We start from the raw sequence: 20,238 nt of genomic DNA, 5'->3' as shown, positions 1-20,238 counted from the left end.
TATGCCTTGTACTTTATAACCAGTATTACGATTGTAGCAGTACATTTCTTATGCTTGAGAAAGAAGACTGTTCAATAAATACTTTTTATTGAAAACGCCCGTCTCTCTATTTTTCAGCACCACTGGTGAAACGAATCATGCACGATTGACTGAGTAAAATAGCTATCTATTGTTTCCACGACTCTAGAGATATATTTCTTATTCTTGGGAAACAAAGTTGTCATGTTCATGCGGTTGTCAGAAACGAATCCCTTCTTGTGAATTCGAGAAAGTTTCTAGTGACCTTTGAGCTAGCTGGCACTCACAATTAAGTCTAATATATTCAGTAGAGACCTAGTCGACCTCAGTCCTACGTCTAAGCTACAGAATATATTATTCCAATGCGCAGAGCCTATTGGGAATATAGGAACTACACTACAAGCGTTTTGTCTTGTAAGTTCTACTCTCTCTTTTGCCATTTTTTAGGATAAATTAGAAAGATTTCTAATTTGACACACAGCTAATCTCAAAATGCTAAACACATTTGTTTCTTTTTTTGGGAGACATAAATTAATCCTCTTAAAAAAGGTTTGTCCAAAGATCAAATCAGTGTTTATTCGAATATCAAAAATTAATTTTGAAATTGACATTATTCCTATCTTCTCGGTACATTATGAATTTATTTGTTTGGGGATAGATACATGAAGATTTATCATCTACATGTCTTCATTATGCATTATGATATACAATAGTGTGTTTGTTGCTTCAGTTTAGTTCAGCGAAACACGTGTTGGTTGGTTGTACCCGATAAAAAATAAAGAGGAGCAACAAACACGCTTCTTCTTGTATCTACATTCAAACAAAAACAAATTATAATGTACATAGAAGATAGGAGTAATATGGACTATTTATTTTTGTATTCCAACAGAAATATGTGTGCAGCTATTATTTTTGTTATTTGATTAGATGTCAAAGCAGATACTAAAACATGACGTTTGTTATTTAATTAAAACAACAAAACTTAATATATGAAATGTATTAGATAATGCGTCTACAGGAAAGATTATTTTTAAATGTATATTGAAAAACATATATATTTCAGTTTTTTAGATTAAGAATATATATGATTGTAATTGGCCATGATGAAGCAAAAACCTCGTTATGAACCATGTGTTGGCCATCTACGCTGATTGATTATTGAAAGAATAAAGGAAATATTTTTTATATAATTTAGTTAGAATGCTCAAAACCCTCATTTCTTGGTCTCACCTCGTTTGAGACGGTATGTACGCCAGTCAGATTAACTGATGAACTGCCTCAAAGAAATGAAGCAGAAATATTAGGTAATGTAAGGATTATAAGCATTCTGATAAGGTGAACTCCGCGTCCGGATGGTAATTTAAATTATATGAACGTACTACAACAGTGACATGTGTCTGCTTCTTGAGCTGGTGGATTCTGGAAAGCAAGCAGTGAATAACATATCACATTTGCCTATGTTCCGCAGGTTGGCTTGTAGAAATTGTATGCAAGATGTTTGGATTTCACAAGCCGAAGATATACCGAAGTCTAGACGGCTGCTGTATTTGCAAAGCGAAGTCTTCCAGCTCACGATTCACTGACAGCACACGCTATGAGAAAGGTTTTCAGAGCTGCTTTGGGTAAACATTACACTTTCAACTTGCTAAAGAACAAGTATAAATGTATGCAGAGTTTTTGATAAAGGACAAAAAAATATGTGTGTGATCTGTATGTGTATATATATATATATATGTGTGTGTATGTACATATATATATTACCTACTGGCGGTCGCCAGTAGGTATATATAGTTAGGATTTTTTCTCTATGGGATTTTTGAAAATTCTATGTCTAATAACTTTGGCGTTTGTGGACGGAATTGGCTGAAATTTTCAGGAAAATGGCACATTTTGTTTCTGAGCAGCCCTTGAAAATTTGGGGGGGGTTCGTCAAGGGGGGGCCGAGAAAAAAGGGGGGTCCCAAAACGTGTTTTTAACATTGAGTTTTCCATAGGGCGGTTGGCCTCACTTTTAGCCCGAACGGCTGAATGGATTTGCACGAAACTTGGCAAAATTGTAGGGACTGGTAGCCCGATGTGCCTTTTGTAGGTCTCAATATATGTGCTCCAGTGGATTTTGAGAAATTAACGTTTAAAAAAAGATATATATCTGTAACAGCGGACCTGGCAGCGTCCCAGGACGCGTACTTTACGCGCAACGGAGCTTTGTGAAGCGAAGCTGATTGGTTCTCCGGCGTCTGTCAACATTCCAAAAAGTCCGTAGCGGCCGCCATCTTGTCTCTCGGTAGGATCGAGAGACAAGAGGAGGTCAAAACAAAGGGGGAAATAACTATAAGGGGGCATAGTAGATCCTCGCTGACCCCCTAGGTTTGATGTGGAGGTTTTAAAAGGGCCCCGCGGGGCAAAAAAAAAAAAATAATAATAATAATCGAACGGCTGAATGGATTTGCACGAAACTTGGCAAAATATTAGGGACTGGTAGCCCGATGTGCCTTTGCTAGGTCTCAATATATGTGCTCCAGTGGATTGTGAGAAATTAACGTTCAAAAAAAGATATATATCTGTAACAGCGCTCCGCTTCGCGTAACAGAGGTTTGCGAAGCTGATTGGTCATTCTGTCACTGGGCTATAGTTGGGCTACATCTGGCTGATATTTGGGCTACATTTGTTTTTTTGTGTGTCTGGCGGCCATCTTTGGGCTACATTGGGCTACATTAGGCTTCATTGGGCTACATTGGGCTACATTTGGGCTCCAACATATATATAGGCCAATGTAGCCCAATATATATTTTTCAAAGTTAATTTTCGTAAAAACCACTGGAGCATATATCTTGAGACATAGCAAAGGCACATCGGGCTACCAGTCCCTACAATTTTGCCAAGTTTCGTGGAAATCCATTCAGCCGTTCGAGCTAAAAGTGAGTCCAACCGCCCTATGGAAATGAAGGAAATGAATGGGTAATTTGTAATTAGCAAATAGCTCATCGCAAACTAGGAATGGTAAAGAATCGCTATTTATTCCTTAAAGTTCGCTATTTAGGAAATGCAAAAAACTTTGATGATACATATGGCGGTTCATCTCTAACAAGATAAGAAGCATAGGGATACATTTATGATGACTGGCGCATCACCAGGGATGTGTTAGTCATTCTGTGCCGCTGTTCCGTCACCTATGGTGTGCTGCATTTACAATGCGGCGCATCATGGGGCAAAAACAGCACAGATGCGTGATGTATCTGTGCCGTAAAGGTGGCGCATTGCTGGAGTTGTATCGCAAGTGTGATGAAGCTCCAGCAAGGGTCGGGGGTGCCCCTGTCGCAGGGTTTCTGTTCTCACACAGAACTGTGGACAGAGGATTGGAACCTCGGCGAATTAGGGTGTCCCAAAACTCACGTTAGTAATCAAAAACTCCTTAGCAAGCTAGGTACAGTGTCACATTGGATATAACAAACTCTCAATGTTTAGACAATCCAGAATATGAACTTATAGTGCCTCAGGATACGTGGAACTCATGAACAGTCGGTCGTTATATATTTCTTAGAAACCAGAACATGGAGTTAAGAAGAACACATGTGTATTTGAAATGTTTATTTACTAATGCCGTCTTCTCAGGCGTAGTATCTTAGATAATAGAAGTACACATATTATCAGTAGCAAAATTACCAGCATAGTTACTAGTACATAAAAAGCGAATGGTGATAGTATGTTAACATGCTGTAAATGAATAAGAGTTAGCAACACTTATAAGCAGCCGCGGGCCGTGGAGGGAGTTACGGTGAGGCAGGGAGGCGGGGAGGGGGAGAAGCAGGGTGGAGAATACAAGTACACATATTATCAGTAGCAAAATTACCAGCATAGTTACTAGTACATAAAAAGCGAATGGTGACAGTATGTTAACATGCTGTAAATGAATAAGAGTTAGCAACACTTATAAGCAGCCGCGGGCCGTGGAGGGAGTTACGGTGGGGCAGGGAGGCGGGGAGGGGGAGGGGCAAGGTAGAGAGGGCTCCACCCTGCTTCTCCCCCTCCCCGCCTCCCTGCCTCACCGTAACTCCCTCCACGGCCCGCGGCTGCTTATATCTCACCCTCCCTAATACACATATTATATTATTTGCTAAGAAGGTCTCTTTGTGTTGGTTTAGGGCGTGCCCATACTTTAGTGTCTTAGATTTGAAGGAATCACATCAGCATACACCAGCTCTCTCTTCATGTGAACCGCATCAACTGTTGTGTATGTGTGTTCGGCAAAGCAATATAAAACCCGCCTCATGCCCAGAATTGGCAGAAGTTGCACTTATGTTATGAGTATGAAGTCGTGGAGATCAGACCTCATAACAATTCTGTATCGTGTTGTTCTTGAAACTTTAGCACTCGCTGTACAGATATAGTTTAACAAGCAAAGCAGATAGTAGAGCAATAACATATTATTCTCATGTAAACCACGATGAACTACTAGGTGGAAAGCTAAAGCAACAACTAAGTGTCGTGTGCAGAAGTTGCAAAAAAGGAAAAATGGCGTTTAAACCGGTAATGAGCCCATGCTAACTTAACACGGTGTAAAGATATCCAGGACCTAGATGACACCTCCCCATGATCCGGAAACGAACTGAATAAGATAATAGAAGTGCCATCTCATGAGAGCAGATTGCAAGTTTATATGTGGACGGTCCGCAAGGTAAAGCATTAAAAACTAGGAAAATTTAATGCTAAAGAAAAATAAAACAGCCAAGTACTTTATCGAGTCTTAAGCCAATAGGCAAGGTAAATAATAAAAACTTGACAAATAAGTCAATGAATTGTCAATGAAATGCTAGTACTCAGCATATCAAACATGAAAAAGGTCTATGACATAACTGTGTATGCAAAATAAGCTGCAACAGCCTCCAATAGGAAGTCACCGTCTTCATCCGAAAACAGTTCAGCCATCCAATTTAAAAGCGGAAAAGACCATACGTGCTCTCCCAGCACCGGATCCTCTATCACCATCAGAGGACAGCTCGGTGGGTTTTCAAGAAAGCTCTGTTCCAAGAAAGACTGTGCTGCCGCCAGTAAATTCCAGGGACCAAGTAGTCCATGCATCAATGCCACAGCCATAATCCTTTCGCCAGGACAAACCAACTCGTGAGTAATGATAGGAGTCATCAGCTGATTAAAGTCGACGTCAGGAGAAACCGGTCCGCAGAGACACAAATCAATGGCCCAATCGAAATCACAGGTCAGGCAGTGAAATACAGGCTGGACACAGGTGAAGTAGGAGAATCGAAAAGATAATCCATATGCCGTGCTTAATATCGCCAACGGCATTGTGCCATAATATTCTAGCATGCGATTGCGGAACAGTGTCAGCAGCTGCAGGGTGGGAGGTTGCATAGGAGGGACATCCATATTTAAAAATGTAAAAAAGCACAAGAGCGTCCGCTGGTAATGCAAGTAAAAATGCCAATCCACGAACCAGAGTGGAGAAAATAGAATGAAAGGAAGCAGGGATGACTCCAAAGATTTTCTCAAATGAAGTCACGAGACCACTGGTAACAACTTTAAAAAAGTGCGCCAGGGTCTTTGTGGAGGATGCGTTAAAGATAGTCGGAACCATCTTGCTGAAATTGAAAGGCAAATCTGAATTAAAAGTATTCCTTTTATCGTAACAGTAAGTGAACGGGTTATTTGCTGCAGAAATGTTCTATTTCCTCCCACACATGAACATAGGGAGTTTTCAATCTGGCCACAAATACCAACCTTGGGACAGATTTCAACGGCATGGCAAGAATAAGAGCTCTTTTGTCTCAGAGAGAGGTGGCCTTGAGTTCGGCCCGTGAAACTTTCGTGCTTCACATAGCGAACACCCGTACAGAGGTGCAGACCCTTTTCAATTAACTCAGAACAATCTTCATTATTGAGCATCAAATAACTACCATTTTCCAACAACTTGAACGTGGGGATGATAGCAGGAACTGGCGTGCCTTGCAACACGCAAGCCATATTTGGTCGGTGTTTGTTGCATGAACCGTGTAACTGTATGTGCCTACACATTAGTGAATGATCTGGCGTCTCAGTGCATTCCTCTCCATTCAGATAAACTTCTTGATCATCTTTGAAACATCTGTATGTGTATGGAAGCGACCAGACCTCATGAAGAAAAGCACTACCTAAAGGTTCATAACGACCTATTGGTATATATTTCATACAATTTGAAAACTTATATAAAGCAAAAGGCAGCGTTATTAAACCGTGGATAAGGCACGTTGCCAAAAAACCCGCAATCCTCTGCTGATGATGTCACTGAGCATGTCATGAATGATGTAATATGTGACATCATCAGCAGTGGATTACGGGTAATAGTATCTCTAGTTTACTCCCCTATAGCTGTCTTTCTTTTAACATAAGTGTCTGTTTCCGTCCCTTATACTTACTGTTTTTGGTTCGCTTCTAGTTCGCGTACCGGCGAGCGAACTGGGAAGCGAACTAAGAGAAATAGAGGTTGGCACAGTTCCAAATATTGTACCAATTTTTTAATAACGGGGAGGTAGTTCTGAAAAGAACTTTTTTTTTTATTGTTTTTGTTGTTTTATATTTTTTTTATAATTTTTCGGAACATTTTTTTACTTTTTTTGAATTTTTCTGAAGTTTTATATTTTTTTGGGTTTTTCTTGGAGGGGGCAATGAAAACGATTCATTGTAAAGGGCTCAACAGGAGCAACAAAACAAAAAAAGAAGTATTTATTATTTTGGGCGTTTCGTACAAACTTGCATATGATAGTCAATAGCTCTGTTGATCAGAGTGATGCTTTTTTCTCCGTAGGAAATGAATCCATCGCAAAATACGCAGGTGTGTTTTACTTCACCAAATTTCATTTGTATATTTGGCACCATCTCCCTGCCCTCTGGTCCCGTTACTTCCGGTACAACAGATCTTCTGGCCATAATAGGGAGATTATCTAGGTCGTTCCGAAACTGTGCAGCACTGTAGTTGTTAGGATGCCACCTAGGCATATGGCGATGCATTGTGTAGTTTCCGAAACTGTATTTTTTCTCGGTTCCTCTGGACAGTCTATCTTGACATATAAGGCAAGTTACGTATCTTGCATTTACTTTTTTCTGACCTTTGGGAATTTTAAAAAATTGCCAAATGAAGTTTTCTTTCCGGTGAGACGTCCTGGGCTGCTCAGGCAAAAACTGCCTCTCTTCGTGCTCCTCGTCCTGTTCCTCTTCTTCTTCTTCTTGTTGAATTATAACTTGAGCAGGTGGTCCACTCTTCCTTGGATGTGGTGGAGGTGGTGGGGAAGCACCAGCTGAAGCTACTAAAGAAGCCATTGCTCAGTGATCACAAAGGGTCTTTCTCTCACAATGATGAAAGTCAGAGTGAGGAAAGAAGGAGGGATTTTCATCATTTGGGAAAAACAAGAGTTCTCAACCAATCAAAAGTGTTCATTTTAGATTATATGACCTAGTCTTACATCATTAGGAAACCAAAAGTGAAATGAACCAATGAAAAGTGTTATTACCAAGTCACATGACTTGCTGTGTTTACGTTAAGCGCTTTGCAGGGCCTCCCGGTTTGCTTCCAGAAACCTGCGCTTTGCGACTCGCTTCGCGTACCAGTTCGCTAACGTAGCACGTCATATGACGTATCACGCGACAACGTGAAACGTCATGCGGACGGGAGGCGTCACGATGTTGTTTTCTAACGCGGCACTTGCGGTAAAGAAACGTTTACCGGCTCGCGGTCTATTTCGCGGCATCAAGGTCAGCTAACGGGAAGCTTCCCGATTCGCGAAGCGGGAACGAAGAAAAAAAAATATTTAAAAAAAAATTATTCATAAACATATAAAATATATTTTTGGATTTAAAGAAGAATACATTTTACAGCTACAGATATTAGCTGTTAAAAAACCAATGAAATTCACAGAAAAAACCATAGGTTATAGACAACATCATTGGACAACATCGGAGTAGGATCAAATGTAAGACTGCAAATGCGCCCCTCGTAGAACATTATTCTGCCAAAGGACATAGCGAAAATGATCTACAATGGACAGTAATCACATTGATCAAACCGCCCCCTCGGGGAGCAGACATGGCTCAACTGCTGAATAAAGAGGAACTGCAATGGATCTTGCGCTGCAACAGCATCCATGATGGGCTAAACCGGATTGAGGATTGGACTTCCCTGCTCTAAATTGTAATGGACTTCCCTGCTGCAAATTGAAATGTTTTTATATATTTCTGCAATACACTGATGTAAAATCACTTTTGCCAACAACACTTTGCATGTTCACATCACTTTATTTTCACCGCTTTGAAATGGCCGCCGTTTTCACCTCCCTAACTGTTACAGCCTCAGTTAGTCCCTTTTCGCTGTTTACCGCGTCCAGGTCCCATTAAAAGCCCGGGAACCTGAGATTACTGACCACCAGATCGCCACTCCCGCCATAGTGCCGTCGCACTCCTCAAGTAAGTAAGCAGCCACCTCCCGCCTCTAATTGGTTTTAATATTTATATTAGAGATGCCCATGTGTAACCCACACCTCCGTTTTGTAGTTGCCAGGTAGCTATTACGCTACGCCACCATTGCTGCGCGAGAGTCCCGGCAATACTTTCGTACCCACGAATATTGCTTTGCCCGACCGGGTAATCAGGTAAACAGCCACTCCCCCTGTTTTCTGCAAATGCCGAGCACATGCATCTCTGCTTTTAACTGGCCGCACTTTACGTTTTCAGACCCGCCGACCAAACCCTTGAGCACCGCCAGATCTATTGATCTGAATTTACGGAGAGCGTTTTCATTTGATTGAAGTAGGTATTAGAACACCACCTCTCCACTCACGCCAGCATGCCCTTGCATCATAGCCCACCATGCGTTATCGTGCACTCTCTTGCCCGTTTTTTGAACGCATTACTTCCGAAAATACCGCTGTGCATGCAGTTTGACAACCCACTTCTCACAGCCGGTTTCACTGTGATTTTCGCCCGTTTTAAATTTCCAAACTGCTATTTTTCGCTCGCTTTGAATGAGCAATTTATTCCTCAACTAGTTCAGGGTCACTACGACGATCATATCATCACGACGGCAATATTTTAACTTTTTTCACCTTCTTCACTTTTTATGCTTGCCTCATTCACAAGCACTGCCTTTGTTCACTACTTAAGGATCACTGAGACATGCCTTCATTTTCATGTAATGAACCTAACTCTTGGTCTCTCTGTTTTTTCCCCCCTTTTTCTCCATTGTAACCATTAATGTATAAGTAAATGTAATTGAAAGGCATTTTATATTGCTTTTGTTCAAGACAACAATAGTGCCAATTCTTGTCCTGATGATGATGCCTCTATTTCTATAGGCATCGAAACGTCGTCGACTTTTAAACCCCATATGCACATTATCTATGTCAAAATTTACAAAATGCAATGGAGTGTTTTTCTGTAACTTATGCCTGCCTTACTGAAGTACAAGTACGCAGACTTATTCCCTTGCCTTGTTTACATTGCTTTTCTGTTGTTTTGTCTTGTATGTTGAGGGTCACGGCTGTGCCCACTTGACATTCTTTTTCGTAAAATACTTCATCTTTGGATTTAGAATTTATTAAATCCTGTCCGGACGGACAGAAGACATATTACTGATTGAGTATATGATTATTTTGTACTGTATATTTAATGCACATAGGGACCACTGTTCTTTGTAATATGTAATGCCCAAGGTCCCTACGCTATACCTTTAGGGTTCCCTTGTTTTTTTGAAACACAAACTCCAGAAACCTGCGCTTTGCGACTCGCTTCGCGTACCAGTTCGCTAACGTAGCACGTCATATGACGTATCACGCGACAACGTGAAACGTCATGCGGACGGGAGGCGTCACGATGTTGTTTTCTAACGCGGCACTTGCGGTAAAGAAACGTTTACCGGCTCGCGGTCTATTTCGCGGCATCAAGGTCAGCTAACGGGAAGCTTCCCGATTCGCGAAGCGGGAACGAAGAAAAAAAAATATTTAAAAAAAAAATTATTCATAAACATATAAAATATATTTTTGGATTTAAAGAAGAATACATTTTACAGCTACAGATATTAGCTGTTAAAAAACCAATGAAATTCACAGAAAAAACCATAGGTTATAGACCATATATAGTTAGGAATTAGCATTTACAAAACCTTGAAAATTCACTGAAAAAACCATAGGTTATAGACCATATATAGTTAGGAATTAGCATTTAGAAAACCTTATTTTACTCACACAAAACCATTGAAATTCCATATATAGTTAGTTGCACTAACTATATATCGCGCACCCGCAATCCACTGCTGATGATGTCACATATTACATCATTCATGACATGGTCAGTGACATCACTGATGACATCACTGATGACATCTCAAATGACATCACTGATGACATCACTGATGACATCTCATTTGACATCAATGACCACATCACTGATGATATCATTCATGTGACAATACAATGCATCTCCTCACATTTTAATATAACCTCTGTTTCACCCAGTGTTAAAAAGAGAGTATAATTTTTGAAACCATTGACACACCAATACTAGTTTGCTACGTCTACACACACCTTCACTCATTCACCCATACAATCATTCATACATACAATCACTCATCTTTACAACACTATCATATGCACTCATACACCTATACAGACACTCACAGTCTGCCACTCATCCATGGAGTTACTCACACACCTAGTCAGTCCTGTAAAGAATCAATGACACTTCCATTTTCTTGTCTATACAGTTAAACATAGAGCACCTTACATTTTCAAACATATACTAACACATACTTACCTTCTTATACAATCATTGATACAAGTACAGATTGATCTGCACAGAGTCACACACCTCCCAGCTAGCCACACACACACTCAGTCTCCCATACAAATACTTGGGCAATCAATCAATAACCCATATAGTTACTCATATAGCTACTGATCAACACATGCAGCAGTTTACAGAACAACAGACATAATGATGCACAAATTAAGACAGTTTAGTCACTAACCCATGCAGTCAGTGAGACACATTTAATCACTCACTCATACAGTCAGTCATGCACCTACTAAATCCTTCGTCCAGACACTTACACATCCACTCATTCTTCAATATGTAAGACATATTTAAACTTTATAGAAACAAAAAATCACTGGATGTTGTTATCAGTGATGTCACTGACCATGTCATGAATGATGTAATATGTGACATCATCAGCAGTGGATTGCGGGTGCGCGATATATAGTTAGTGCAACTAACTATATATGGAATTTCAATGGTTTTGTGTGAGTAAAATAAGGTTTTCTAAATGCTAATTCCTAACTATATATGGTCTATAACCTATGGTTTTTTCAGTGAATATATATATATATATAAATATATATATGTATATTTATATATATATATATATATATATATATATATTGTTGCTCCAAGGTTGTCCACCTTTGAGTAGCACACGAGCAGCAGCTTGATTTATGTGTAGGTGAGGACGGGGATCCGCTTGTAGATGCCGCTCCGTAATGGATCTGCCCGACGCGTTTCGAAGCTCCATATGCTTCTCTTCAGGGGCTTTAACGGAAGCGGTGTGCGCAACCGCCGACCCACTTCCCCATTTTATATATAACACACCCACCGATGGGAGGCTCAAATGAGACTGTGTATTCTGGGAAGTGTGGTGCGGGAAGCACACAATCAAGTCCTGTATGGACTCCACAAGTGGGCCCATCCTCGATTCCAAGTACGACTGCTGCTTCACTTTAGTGACCCCCAGGGTACCGGGGTGGTGCATACTCCGCGGCTGGACGGCCGCGTATAAATTGTTGCTCCAAGGTTGTCCACCTTTGAGTAGCACACGAGCAGCAGCTTGATTTATGTGTAGGTGAGGACGGGGATCCGCTTGTAGATGCCGCTCCGTAATGGATCTGCCCGACGCGTTTCGAAGCTCCATATGCTTCTCTTCAGGGGCTTTAACGGAAGCGGTGTGCGCAACCGCCGACCCACTTCCCCATTTTATATATAACACACCCACCGATGGGAGGCTCAAATGAGACTGTGTATTCTGGGAAGTGTGGTGCGGGAAGCACACAATCAAGTCCTGTATGGACTCCACAAGTGGGCCCGTCCTCGATTCCAAGTACGACTGCTGCTTCACTTTAGTGACCCCCAGGGTACCGGGGTGGTGCATACTCCGCGGCTGGACGGCCGCGTATAAATTGTTGCTCCAAGGTTGTCCACCTTTGAGTAGCACACGAGCAGCAGCTTGATTTATGTGTAGGTGAGGACGGGGATCCGCTTGTAGATGCCGCTCCGTAATGGATCTGCCCGACGCGTTTCGAAGCTCCATATGCTTCTCTTCAGGGGCTTTAACGGAAGCGGTGTGCGCAACCGCCGACCCACTTCCCCATTTTATATATAACACACCCACCGATGGGAGGCTCAAATGAGACTGTGTATTCTGGGAAGTGTGGTGCGGGAAGCACACAATCAAGTCCTGTATGGACTCCACAAGTGGGCCCGTCCTCGATTCCAAGTACGACTGCTGCTTCACTTTAGTGACCCCCAGGGTACCGGGGTGGTGCATACTCCGCGGCTGGACGGCCGCGTATAAATTGTTGCTCCAAGGTTGTCCACCTTTGAGTAGCACACGAGCAGCAGCTTGATTTATGTGTAGGTGAGGACGGGGATCCGCTTGTAGATGCCGCTCCGTAATGGATCTGCCCGACGCGTTTCGAAGCTCCATATGCTTCTCTTCAGGGGCTTTAACGGAAGCGGTGTGCGCAACCGCCGACCCACTTCCCCATTTTATATATAACACACCCACCGATGGGAGGCTCAAATGAGACTGTGTATTCTGGGAAGTGTGGTGCGGGAAGCACACAATCAAGTCCTGTATGGACTCCACAAGTGGGCCCGTCCTCGATTTCAAGTACGACTGCTGCTTCACTTTAGTGACCCCCAGGGTACTGGGGTGGTGCATACTCCGCGGCTGGACGGCCGCGTATAAATTGTTGCTCCAAGGTTGTCCACCTTTGAGTAGCACACGAGCAGCAGCTTGATTTATGTGTAGGTGAGGACGGGGATCCGCTTGTAGATGCCGCTCCGTAATGGATCTGCCCGACGCGTTTCGAAGCTCCATATGCTTCTCTTCAGGGGCTTTAACGGAAGCGGTGTGCGCAACCGCCGACCCACTTCCCCATTTTATATATAACACACCCACCGATGGGAGGCTCAAATGAGACTGTGTATTCTGGGAAGTGTGGTGCGGGAAGCACACAATCAAGTCCTGTATGGACTCCACAAGTGGGCCCGTCCTCGATTCCAAGTACGACTGCTGCTTCACTTTAGTGACCCCCAGGGTACCGGGGTGGTGCATACTCCGCGGCTGGACGGCCGCGTATAAATTGTTGCTCCAAGGTTGTCCACCTTTGAGTAGCACACGAGCAGCAGCTTGATTTATGTGTAGGTGAGGACGTCTCATTGGAGCCTCCCATTGGCGGGTGAGTTATATGAAATTGGAGAAGTGTAACGGGTGCGCACACCGCTTCCGTTAAAGCCCCTGAAGAGAAGCAGATGGAGCTTCGAAACGCGTCGGGCAGATCCATTACGGAGCGGCGTCTACGAGCGGATCCCCGTCCTCACCTACACATAAATAAAGCTGCTGCTCGCGTGCTACTCATAAGGTGGACAACCTTGGAGCGTGAATCTATATGCGGCAGTCCAGCCGCAGAGTATGCACCACCCCGTTAACGTGGGGGTCACGGCAGTGAAGTAGCAGCCGTACATGGGATCGAGGACGGGCCCACTCGTGGAGTCCATACAGGACTTGATTGTGTGCTTTCCGCACTACACTTCCCAGAAGTCTCATTGGAGCCTCCCATTGGCGGGTGAGTTATATGAAATTGGAGAAGTGTAACGGGTGCGCACACCGCTTCCGTTAAAGCCCCTGAAGAGAAGCAGATGGAGCTTCGAAACGCGTCGGGCAGATCCATTACGGAGCGGCGTCTACGAGCGGATCCCCGTCCTCACCTACACATAAATAAAGCTGCTGCTCGCGTGCTACTCATAAGGTGGACAACCTTGGAGCGTGAATCTATATGCGGCAGTCCAGCCGCAGAGTATGCACCACCCCGTTAACGTGGGGGTCACGGCAGTGAAGTAGCAGCCGTACATGGGATCGAGGACGGGCCCACTCGTGGAGTCCATACAGGACTTGATTGTGTGCTTTCCGCACTACACTTCCCAGAAGTCTCATTGGAGCCTCCCATTGGCGGGTGAGTTATATGAAATTGGAGAAGTGTAACGGGTGCGCACACCGCTTCCGTTAAAGCCCCTGAAGAGAAGCAGATGGAGCTTCGAAACGCGTCGGGCAGATCCATTACGGAGCGGCGTCTACGAGCGGATCCCCATCCTCACCTACACATAAATAAAGCTGCTGCTCGCGTGCTACTCATAAGGTGGACAACCTTGGAGCGTGAATCTATATGCGGCAGTCCAGCCGCAGAGTATGCACCACCCCGTTAACGTGGGGGTCACGGCAGTGAAGTAGCAGCCGTACATGGGATCGAGGACGGGCCCACTCGTGGAGTCCATACAGGACTTGATTGTGTGCTTTCCGCACTACACTTCCCAGAAGTCTCATTGGAGCCTCCCATTGGCGGGTGAGTTATATGAAATTGGAGAAGTGTAACGGGTGCGCACACCGCTTCCGTTAAAGCCCCTGAAGAGAAGCAGATGGAGCTTCGAAACGCGTCGGGCAGATCCATTACGGAGCGGCGTCTACGAGCGGATCCCCGTCCTCACCTACACATAAATAAAGCTGCTGCTCGCGTGCTACTCATAAGGTGGACAACCTTGGAGCGTGAATCTATATGCGGCAGTCCAGCCGCAGAGTATGCACCACCCCGTTAACGTGGGGGTCACGGCAGTGAAGTAGCAGCCGTACATGGGATCGAGGACGGGCCCACTCGTGGAGTCCATACAGGACTTGATTGTGTGCTTTCCGCACTACACTTCCCAGAAGCCTCATTGGAGCCTCCCATTGGCGGGTGAGTTATATGAAATTGGAGAAGTGTAACGGGTGCGCACACCGCTTCCGTTAAAGCCCCTGAAGAGAAGCAGATGGAGCTTCGAAACGCGTCGGGCAGCTCCATTACGGAGCGGCGTCTACGAGCGGATCCCCGTCCTCACCTACACATAAATAAAGCTGCTGCTCGCGTGCTACTCATAAGGTGGACAACCTTGGAGCGTGAATCTATATGCGGCAGTCCAGCCGCAGAGTATGCACCACCCCGTTAACGTGGGGGTCACGGCAGTGAAGTAGCAGCCGTACATGGGATCGAGGACGGGCCCACTCGTGGAGTCCATACAGGACTTGATTGTGTGCTTTCCGCACTACACTTCCCAGAAGTCTCATTGGAGCCTCCCATTGGCGGGTGAGTTATATGAAATTGGAGAAGTGTAACGGGTGCGCACACCGCTTCCGTTAAAGCCCCTGAAGAGAAGCAGATGGAGCTTCGAAACGCGTCGGGCAGATCCATTACGGAGCGGCGTCTACGAGCGGATCCCCGTCCTCACCTACACATAAATAAAGCTGCTGCTCGCGTGCTACTCATAAGGTGGACAACCTTGGAGCGTGAATCTATATGCGGCAGTCCAGCCGCAGAGTATGCACCACCCCGTTAACGTGGGGGTCACGGCAGTGAAGTAGCAGCCGTACATGGGATCGAGGACGGGCCCACTCGTGGAGTCCATACAGGACTTGATTGTGTGCTTTCCGCACTACACTTCCCAGAAGTCTCATTGGAGCCTCCCATTGGCGGGTGAGTTATATGAAATTGGAGAAGTGTAACGGGTGCGCACACCGCTTCCGTTAAAGCCCCTGAAGAGAAGCAGATGGAGCTTCGAAACGCGTCGGGCAGATCCATTACGGAGCGGCGTCTACGAGCGGATCCCCGTCCTCACCTACACATAAATAAAGCTGCTGCTCGCGTGCTACTCATAAGGTGGACAACCTTGGAGCGTGAATCTATATGCGGCAGTCCAGCCGCAGAGTATGCACCACCCCGTTAACGTGGGGGTCACGGCAGTGAAGTAGCAGCCGTACATGGGATCGAGGACGGGCCCACTCGTGGAGTCCATACAGGACTTGATTGTGTGCTTTCCGCACTACACTTCCCAGAAGCCTCATTGGAGCCTCCCATTGGCGGGTGAGTTATATGAAATTGGAGAAGTGTAACGGGTGCGCACACCGCTTCCGTTAAAGCCCCTGAAGAGAAGCAGATGGAGCTTCGAAACGCGTCGGGCAGATCCATTACGGAGCGGCGTCTACGAGCGGATCCCCGTCCTCACCTACACATAAATAAAGCTGCTGCTCGCGTGCTACTCATAAGGTGGACAACCTTGGAGCGTGAATCTATATGCGGCAGTCCAGCCGCAGAGTATGCACCACCCCGTTAATGTGGGGGTCACGGCAGTGAAGTAGCAGCCGTACATGGGATCGAGGACGGGCCCACTCGTGGAGTCCATACAGGACTTGATTGTGTGCTTTCCGCACTACACTTCCCAGAAGTCTCATTGGAGCCTCCCATTGGCGGGTGAGTTATATGAAATTGGAGAAGTGTAACGGGTGCGCACACCGCTTCCGTTAAAGCCCCTGAAGAGAAGCAGATGGAGCTTCGAAACGCGTCGGGCAGATCCATTACGGAGCGGCGTCTACGAGCGGATCCCCGTCCTCACCTACACATAAATAAAGCTGCTGCTCGGGTGCTACTCATAAGGTGGACAACCTTGGAGCGTGAATCTATATGCGGCAGTCCAGCCGCAGAGTATGCACCACCCCGTTAACGTGGGGGTCACGGCAGTGAAGTAGCAGCCGTACATGGGATCGAGGACGGGCCCACTCGTGGAGTCCATACAGGACTTGATTGTGTGCTTTCCGCACTACACTTCCCAGAAGTCTCATTGGAGCCTCCCATTGGCGGGTGAGTTATATGAAATTGGAGAAGTGTAACGGGTGCGCACACCGCTTCCGTTAAAGCCCCTGAAGAGAAGCAGATGGAGCTTTGAAACGCGTCGGGCAGATCCATTACGGAGCGGCGTCTACGAGCGGATCCCCGTCCTCACCTACACATAAATAAAGCTGCTGCTCGCGTGCTACTCATAAGGTGGACAACCTTGGAGCGTGAATATATATATATATATATATATATATGAAAGCTCCAACACACCATAACGTGAGTCACTCACAGGGCGGGTGCCGCGTAGCGCGATGGTGCTCGCGTCCCATATGTCAGCTCCAATTTCCCAAAATACCCAGCCGGGTTCGTAGAAATAACGGCACTCACACAGGCAGCGGCAATCTTTTAGCAGGGCGGTTTATTTAAAAGGCAAACAAACGCGTTTCGGGACTGGAAATCCCTTCGTCAGTGTTATCGTTTGGGCGCCAAACTTTTTTCCTTTTTAAACACTGTTCATGCCTACTGTTGACATAAACAAAGGACTAATGCATTGCGTCTATAGGGCGCGCCATCTTTGAACGCCTTACATTTCACACATTTCGTCTTAATGGCTACATATAAAGCAGTACTTCTTTTGTGTATAAAAAACGTTATGAGTGTATTTTACACTTAAAACATATCGCCGTGTATCGGCAAATTTCAATTCACATTTCGAATCCTTTTATTCCCAAAGGTGGCCAAATGTCTGAGAAACAACGCATTACTAAGAATGCACAATTAAAGCCAAACATCGCTATATTTATAAACAACGCTATTTCAAGCAAATCTTGCCGTGGATCGGCATTTGCAACCTAAAATCAGGTTGCATAATTCTCAGGACACCGGCCATGGGATCAACACAACAGCATAACTCATTAAGACGACAAAAATTCTTTCACTATATATACATTTTCAAAAATATATAACCCTGATATATACTTCAAAGCATTCCAAAAACCTTCCAGACCAATATCGTATGATTTAGACACATTCCTCACAATATTTAGCCCAAGTGAGAGGCAAGTTCCTCCCCCATATTCAATCCCTTCGGAGCCTTGGTCTCAAGATCGATGATAAATCTAGACTCTAATCGTCTCAAGATCTGCAACCGGTTACCTCCTCTTGGGGTCTCAGCTGCTTGATCTAGGCAGAAGTATCTTAGTAGAGTCCTATCACTTTTGTGCTTTATGGCAAAATGCCTTGCTACCGGGTAGCTGAAATCCTTGTTGGCTATAGCCCGCATGTGTTCGAGTATCCGAAGTTTGACGGGATTGATGGTACTGCCCACATACCTCAATGAACACGGGCAGATCAGGCAGTAAACTGCGTGGTCTGTGTGACAAGACATAAACTTAGTGATTTTTCTAGCTTGACTGCCAGGCACCTCATATGCTAGCGTTCTCTTGCTTGCTGAGCAGGCTTTACATTTCCCGCACGGGAAAAACCCCTTGGCCTCTTTTAGGGTACCCAGTTGTTTCCTTTCAATTGGTAGATAGCTGTGGACTAACTCATCTCGCAGAGACCTTGCCCTCCTAAAAGTGATAGCTGGCACAGCTGGAATATCAGAGCCCACAATTGGATCTGATTTCAATATGTGCCAATGTTTGGACAAGATTGTTCTCAATCTAAAAGAGTTTGCAGCGTATGGTGTAATCATTCTGAACTGTACCTTTTCAGATTGAGTCAATGCCTTCTTTTTAAACAGTTGGCTGCGAGGAATTTTTCTTACTTTCTTTAAGGTTTCATATAGCTTGTTAGTATTGTAGCCTCTGTTTTGGAACCTAGTTATACTGTCACTTGCTGCTCTTTCAAAATCTGCATCATGGGTGCAATTACGTTTTAAACGTAACATTTCCCCATAGGGGATGTTGGAGATTAGTTTGCGGGAATGACTACTTGAAGCGTGTAAAACGCTGTTCCCTGCGGTTGGCTTACGATAGAGCTGGGTACTTATTTTTCCATTCCTCACACTTACTTCTAAGTCAAGGTAATTGACCCTTTCTCTGCTAATATCCCCAGTAAATGCCAGATTGCACTCATTGTTATTGAGCACTGCAATGTACTCTACAGCCTCCTCCATAGACCCATTCCATACCAGGAGCAGGTCATCAATATACCTGCTCCATGCCACTATCTTATCGTTCCATACGGCATTATTGGGGGACCAGGCTACCTGCTCCTCCCACCAGCCCACGAATAAATTCGCGTAGCTGGGGGCGAAGCAGGAACCCATCGCCGTACCGGAACACTGTTGGTATATAGTCTCCTGAAAAAGAAAGATGTTATTGTAGAGACAAAATTTTATAAGTTCTAACAGCATCTTGTTGTGCAATGCAAATTTTAGTTCTCTTCGATTCGAGTTTTTCCTGAATCGAAGAGAACTAAAATTTGTCTCTACAATAACATCTTTCTTTTTCAGGAGACTATATACCAACAGTGTTCCGGTACGGCGATGGGTTCCTGCTTCGCCCCCAGCTACGCGAATTTATTCGTGGGCTGGTGGGAGGAGCAGGTAGCCTGGTCCCCCAATAATGCCGTATGGAACGATAAGATAGTGGCATGGAGCAGGTATATTGATGACCTGCTCCTGGTATGGAATGGGTCTATGGAGGAGGCTGTAGAGTACATTGCAGTGCTCAATAACAATGAGTGCAATCTGGCATTTACTGGGGATATTAGCAGAGAAAGGGTCAATTACCTTGACTTAGAAGTAAGTGTGAGGAATGGAAAAATAAGTACCCAGCTCTATCGTAAGCCAACCGCAGGGAACAGCGTTTTACACGCTTCAAGTAGTCATTCCCGCAAACTAATCTCCAACATCCCCTATGGGGAAATGTTACGTTTAAAACGTAATTGCACCCATGATGCAGATTTTGAAAGAGCAGCAAGTGACAGTATAACTAGGTTCCAAAACAGAGGCTACAATACTAACAAGCTATATGAAACCTTAAAGAAAGTAAGAAAAATTCCTCGCAGCCAACTGTTTAAAAAGAAGGCATTGACTCAATCTGAAAAGGTACAGTTCAGAATGATTACACCATACGCTGCAAACTCTTTTAGATTGAGAACAATCTTGTCCAAACATTGGCACATATTGAAATCAGATCCAATTGTGGGCTCTGATATTCCAGCTGTGCCAGCTATCACTTTTAGGAGGGCAAGGTCTCTGCGAGATGAGTTAGTCCACAGCTATCTACCAATTGAAAGGAAACAACTGGGTACCCTAA

The 20,238-nt window shown here is 44.6% G+C and overlaps 1 protein-coding gene across 1 annotated transcript in view; it reads left to right on the top strand.

Annotated features, from left to right (window-relative positions):
* Nucleotides 1-1,512: 1,512 nt before the first annotated feature.
* The window catches only part of SINHCAF (SIN3-HDAC complex associated factor), a 154,151-nt gene continuing 135,425 nt past the window's right edge, over nt 1,513-20,238 (top strand). Inside the window, 1 exon segment of the mRNA XM_078647470.1 lies at nt 1,513-1,640. Coding sequence (XP_078503596.1) covers nt 1,513-1,640 — 128 coding nt within the window.

This window comes from Lissotriton helveticus, chromosome 1_1, assembly GCF_964261635.1.
Source record: "Lissotriton helveticus chromosome 1_1, aLisHel1.1, whole genome shotgun sequence".
Taxonomy (NCBI): Eukaryota; Metazoa; Chordata; class Amphibia; order Caudata; family Salamandridae; genus Lissotriton; species Lissotriton helveticus.
Note: the sequence above shows the minus strand (reverse complement) of the source record. Positions and strands in the feature narration are given on the sequence as shown.